Source organism: Sipha flava, unplaced genomic scaffold (assembly GCF_003268045.1).
Source record: "Sipha flava isolate LNK unplaced genomic scaffold, YSA_version1 71_pilon_pilon, whole genome shotgun sequence".
In the NCBI taxonomy this organism is placed as follows: Eukaryota; Metazoa; Arthropoda; class Insecta; order Hemiptera; family Aphididae; genus Sipha; species Sipha flava.
Window position 1 is genome coordinate 1,636,712 of NW_020273611.1, and position 6,094 is coordinate 1,642,805.

The 6,094-nt window shown below is 34.6% G+C and overlaps 1 protein-coding gene across 2 annotated transcripts in view; it reads left to right on the forward strand.

The window, feature by feature from the left end:
- Positions 1–5,634, forward strand: part of LOC112692256 (laminin subunit alpha-1) — a 55,000-nt gene extending 49,366 nt beyond the window's left edge. The window contains exons 38-50 of one of the 2 annotated variants that reach the window (XM_025566864.1): positions 27–475; positions 580–748; positions 815–980; positions 1,635–1,876; positions 1,936–2,079; positions 2,151–2,210; positions 2,278–2,621; positions 2,687–2,987; positions 3,060–3,191; positions 3,265–3,414; positions 3,479–3,635; positions 3,778–4,140; positions 4,703–5,634. In XM_025566864.1, coding sequence (XP_025422649.1) covers positions 27–475; positions 580–748; positions 815–980; positions 1,635–1,876; positions 1,936–2,079; positions 2,151–2,210; positions 2,278–2,621; positions 2,687–2,987; positions 3,060–3,191; positions 3,265–3,414; positions 3,479–3,635; positions 3,778–4,140; positions 4,703–4,851 — 2,826 coding nt within the window. In that variant the 3' untranslated portion in view covers positions 4,852–5,634. The remainder of the gene's footprint in view (positions 1–26; positions 476–579; positions 749–814; positions 981–1,634; positions 1,877–1,935; positions 2,080–2,150; positions 2,211–2,277; positions 2,622–2,686; positions 2,988–3,059; positions 3,192–3,264; positions 3,415–3,478; positions 3,636–3,777; positions 4,141–4,702) is intronic. The other variant, XM_025566865.1, reaches the window with a different exon arrangement.
- The last annotated feature ends 460 nt before the right edge of the window (positions 5,635–6,094 follow it).

Consider the following 6,094-nt stretch of genomic DNA (forward strand, 5'->3'; position numbering starts at 1 on the left):
CAGTCGATTTTTTTTAATTTGTTTAGGGTGATTTCATTGCAATTGAAATGGTAAACCGTAAGATACGTTTCGTTTGGGATGTTGGTGGTGGTGTCGGTGAGATTACGCACCCGATGCACATACAAACTGCAAGTGATCTGAACAACGACCAACACTGGTATAGAATTGAAGCAGAAAGAATTCACAACTTGGGTAAACTAATGATCAGACCTCAAGTCGTACCCAACGGATCACTTTTGGCTATGGGATCTCCGCATACGAACATGTCCACTGCTGGAATGGGACGTTTGGACATAAACGCTGATGATCAAATATGGATTGGAGGAATTGACAAGGCACCACTACCACCGTACTTACATTCCAGGCAACATGGATTGATTGGTTGCTTACATCAAGTATGGCTTGATGGTCGACCGGTTGGTCTTTGGAATTTCAAATCGCAACCATCGGGAACTTGCTCTGCGTGCATTGAAGGGTACATAGTATATTATCAATCAAAGATTTTCATAGGATAATTAATAATCTGTAGGTAGTACTCTTGTAAAACAATTTATTTATCCGAATTAATTGATATTATAGGGCTGAAGAATTGGTCGACGATGGGTCTTTCAGATTTTCTGGAGATGGTTATGCCATATTACATTCCGATACAACGACTACCTACAATAAATATCTATTCAGCGTCTCTCTGAGTTTCAAAACATTCGATGAAAGATCTCTGCTATTCCTTGTCGAAGGCTCGCAGCCCGTAAGTAGATCATTGTTGGATACTAAAAATCGATTCATTTAATTAACCGACATTATAATGACGTAGGATCAATACATTGAAATCAGATTACATGATGGTAAAGTGGTATTCCGTGTTAGTTACTCTGGATACTCCCTTCTCGAAATATCAACAACAAGCCGATACAACACTGGAAATTGGGTTAAACTAGAAGCAACTCGATACTTTGACAGAAAGAAGAAATTAGAAAAAGGTTAATAAGAACAAAAATAACATAATGTTAAATTAGTTTACCTTATAAAGTAAATATATTTGATCAATCTCACGTTCAGCCCTAAAAATGAATCTAATAACAGCTGTCAAAATAGCATACTAAATATATTAAAATTCATCAATGTAAAATTTAGAAACCCTGATTTCAAAGCATATTTATAATTTTTATTTGTTTATAATTAATTGATTAATTACACCATTTGTCATGTTAAATATTTCGAACACTATCGTTGTAAATATTTTAATTTAATAATGTCTATATTTTTTTTGGTAATTTTTTTATTTAACTTATTCAATTTTTTAATTGAAATTTTATCGATCAGAAATATTATTTATTCATAGCTCTACCCATTATTTTTTAATGGTATTTATTCACATCTCTGTTTAATATCTTCTAATGGTGATTATATATTCGCATAGAAGTAGGAATCCTTTTATCAATATTAAACATAAAATAATTAAAAACAAGATTTTATTATTATTATTAATATCTACTATTTTTTTTTTTTTTTTTTTTTTTTTAACATAAATTAGTTTTTAGTTTTTACAAAATAATATATTTTCAAAGGATTGCGTTTTAAAAAATAATATTTGGTGTTCATTGTTGTACTAACTACATTTAATTTTATTAAAGGCGTTTTAAAAGTGGGTGGAGAATCAAAAGAAGGTGTCCCATCTCCTCCTCCAAATCAAAATGATATACCAGATTTATCTGAGTCGGAATATATGATTGGTGGCGTTCCTCCTGGCTTTAAGTCTGTAAGTGGTTTACCCAAATCGTTTTTGGGATGTATGTCAGACATTCAAATCGCCCAACAAGGATACAATCCAATGAGAGGAATTTCATGGGGCGTTCAGCCTACTTGTTCAGATAAGGTATAATGGCTGTTTGCACTAATCCAAAGCATTTCTTAACTAAACATTAAATTTTACAGCCATTATCTATTGTGGGATTCTATGGAAATGGTTATTTGGAGCTTGTGTCGCACACGTTAAAAAAGAAAGCATCATTTGGATTTATGTTTGCTACGTTACAACAGGACGTTCTATTAATGTTGTCAACGACCGAATCGCTATCAGTAAGTATACATAAAATTAAATTCTTTATCACGATATTGAACGTAAGTATATAAACTGTATGGTATTTCAGACCGGAATGATGAATACAAGTGATAACCCAGAAGAAATTAATAACAATATCGACCAAGAAGTAATTACAGCGCGTTTGCTTTGAAATATGATCAATTAATCATGTATATTTTCCCCGTCTGTTTCAGAACAAACAAAATTACTATTCCGTCAGTTTGAGAAGAGGTCAAGTGGACATTAGGATAAATGCAGGGCTCGGAGAAGTCAGACTCGCAAGTGAAGGTTTCGAATTTGGTGATGGCAAGTATCACTCCATTATGGTGACCAAAAATGGAAAGAAGTTGGAGCTGCGAATTGACGATGTTCTGCACGCGTTCTCATCGCTGCCCGAAGGGTCCAATGTCGTCAAAGCGCCCGGTGTGGCTGGTGGACTGTTTTTGGGTGGACTACCGATCGAAATAAACACGACTGGAAAAGCCGTGTCCAGTGTGCCGTTAATCGGTACGATCAAGGATGCCATTTTCAACGACCAGTACGTACAAAGCGCATCACAGCGTGCAAAACGGATTGAGTATAAATATATGTTTGTGTTTATAGACTTTTGTATTTCGATTCACCGATCGAGTTCGTACACGCAGCCATCGGTCAAGTCGGGCCAGTGCCACAGAAGGATAATAACGTGTACAGCGAAATCGCATCGATGACTTCTGCTGAAAAATCGGTTGGCTGTATGAAAGAGGGTAGTTTCTCGCTCGAACCCGGTGCAGTTAAGTTCGGGGACAATCCGCACAGCTATGTGCTCGTCACGTTCGGTAAACGCCACAACATGCAAAAGAACTTTAAAATGGACTTCAGATTCAGGAGTTTCTATCCAAACGGGCTGATATTCACGCTGATTGTAAGACAATATTACATTGCATTTTACTTGTAGGTATTTTGGGTGCATTAATATTGTCATATGGGTTTTTAGGGAACGCGAGGCAAGCAAAACAACTATTTAATGATGCACTTGTACAACGGTCGTGTGCAGTTAGTGCTCAAGACACGGAAGAGAGTTGAAATATCCACTCAAGCTGTTTTTAATGATGGACTGTGGCACAAGGTAATTCACTCGAACTACTTATGTTCTGTTGAACACATTCTAACTACATGTGTCGCTTGAATTTGCTGTGTAGATTCAATTAGTAAAAGAAAACAAAACGTTGAACTTCGCAATTGATTCGATCCCGCAAGAAAAATTGAACCTGACTAAAAAATTGAGCCTGGGGAATACGATGTACGTGGGCGGTATTCCAGAAAATGATATTCAGCTACCGGATTCATTGGTATGACTATGATAGTTGCAGTAAAAAATTATGTTTTCGTTTTCTTTACAATTCGTTTTTACAGATCGTGCAAGCATTCAAAGGATGTATGCAAGGGTTTTCGATTAATCACCAAGAAGAAGAACTGATAAGTGAAAAAGCGATACGTCACAAGGTCGGGCAGTGTTTCCCGCAAGTAGAAAAGGGATCGTTCTTCCCGGGAGATGCGTATGCAATTTATAGTGAGTCGCTAAAATGTGATTAGATTATATAATAGTGCGGTAACGTAGGTGTTCGTGAACCTACGTACCCGTCCAAAGAAATAATATTTTCAAGTCCATGTTGCAAGTGTTGAGATGAATTAATGTTTCCGAATTTCTACAGAAAACCAATTTTACGTCGGCGCATTGCTAGAATTGTCGTTAGAGCTGAGAACGACACAAACCACTGCAGTCCTTCTGTCCGTGTCTGAACCTGAAGGGTATCCGGCGTTGTCGTTAGAATTAAACCAAGGCAAAGTGATTATATCCGGCGACATGGGTGACCGTCGACCGTTCCGCGTTGAACAAAGTTTCCAATCGGAATTCGCGATATGCGACAACAAGTGGCATCAGATCCAAGCGTTCTACGTGGAGGACAAACTCACTCTGAAAGTAGACCAATTCGAGCAGAAGTATTGGTTACTTGACAACGGGCACATAACTGGAGCGCGCACAAACAGCCCTCTTTACATCGGTGGATTACCTGGTAATAAACGCGTGAACTCCTAAATCGTTTCTGATAATGATATTGAGGTTTGAAGTAGGCATGACGGTGTAGGACTTATTGAAGATCCAAAAAAAATTCCTTTACCGCAGAAAATAGTGTTCGATGAAATATAAATTGTCTTCTATTTTTTTCCCGTCGTTTTTCGATACCTAACAATATTAAATCTTCAATGTTTCAAATTGACATTTTATTATATAATACATTATATTATGGGTGTTTAGAGAATGAATGTAAATAAGAAAAAAATAATCCCAACTGCGGTCGAGTTATTTTTGAATTCGGAAGTGCAACGTTGTGCGAAAGCAATTTGTTTAGCACGTTTTATTCGTACAATACCATGACATGGTCAAGTGCTGACCGAACTCCTGGACACATTATTCCTTATGGCATTGTACAATATCAATTGTTCAACACGTAATCCGGTGCTTGAATTTTAAGTCTTAAAAAGTGATGATCAGGCACCGGTTAGATATCGGTCGTCTCCCACAGCCGGAAACGCAATCGTATTAACGTTTATTACATCGACACATTTATTTTACAGACTCTGCGTCCAGTGGCACGCTAGGAACGAGAGAGAATTTCAAAGGATGCATAAGGAACATGGTCATCGGTGGAGAACGTACCGACTGGACCAACATGGACGGTCTGCACAACATACTGCTGGGATCTTGTCCATTGATCGTCCACTAAAATATTCAACATAATTATTCTCGTGCATACCATTAATATTGTACGCTATATTGTCATTTCATCCGAGAGTGTAGTTGCGGTATAATGATATGTATTGCGAGAATCAAATAAAACGTGTCCTATTTATGGTACATTATTATGTACCTACACTATATTCCGAGACTGCGCTTGTCCGTATTCGTACGGAGGATTTGATTAAACTTATATGATTATTTTTTTATATTTTTTTTTATTTTTATATTTTTTTTGTACTGTATATACTCGTACCATGATATTAATCAAATCAAAATTAATCGTATTGTATTTATGCTTGTAAATGTATTTTTTTTTTTTTTTTAATAACCGTACATGTATAAGTATATATTTATGTATTTTTATTTTTATAATCGGCACACCCGTGTAATTTTGTCGATTAATTCCTGTACTTGATAATGATTTTATTGTTTCAATGCATATTTTATATATGTTCTTTTAATATTTAAGTTATAATTAAGACGAAGATAACTATGTAAATTTACTGTCCGTTCCATGTTTATTGTTAAGCCATTGCAACAAAAATGTAAGAGTTTTAAAACAATTATCAGATTATCTTTTAAATTTAAATTTCATATAATTTGGGGGAAATTATCTTTTTAAACTTACCTTGTATCGTTTAGAACATTTTTATTAATTATTTTTTTAATTTCATATTTTGAATTGAATTAAAATCTGCCATATGGATTTGCTAGCATACCGCAGTCGGTATAGACTATGGGTTCATCAGTATTATTTTTTTTTTTTTTTTATAGAAACACATTATATTAATCGCTCAACCATTACATCGCTCATGTGCCAAAAATTATTATTGATAGTTAATAACGGACAGTTACATATGTATTTTAAATATTTTATACCGATAAGAAAAATTCGCTGGTGATTCCGATCAAAATGTAATATTTTTAGTATCATAGGATGTATTAAATTAAATCTCATGGAAAAATTATACTGCAGAAGTAGCATTTAAGTTTAAAATTTTGTAAAAAAAAAAAAAAAATTTTTTATTAAAAGTTTCTGTATCATTTAAAAATAAATAGACTACGAATCAATTATTTTCAACGTGAATTTGCTTTCAAATGTAAAACGGTAAAAGTCAAAAATGTTTCATCAAATACTGGTGTATTAGTACTGCTATAGGAAAATGAGTACAAAAATATAACTAGAGCAAACAAATAATTAATATGTACTTTATTACAACGTAAATCAT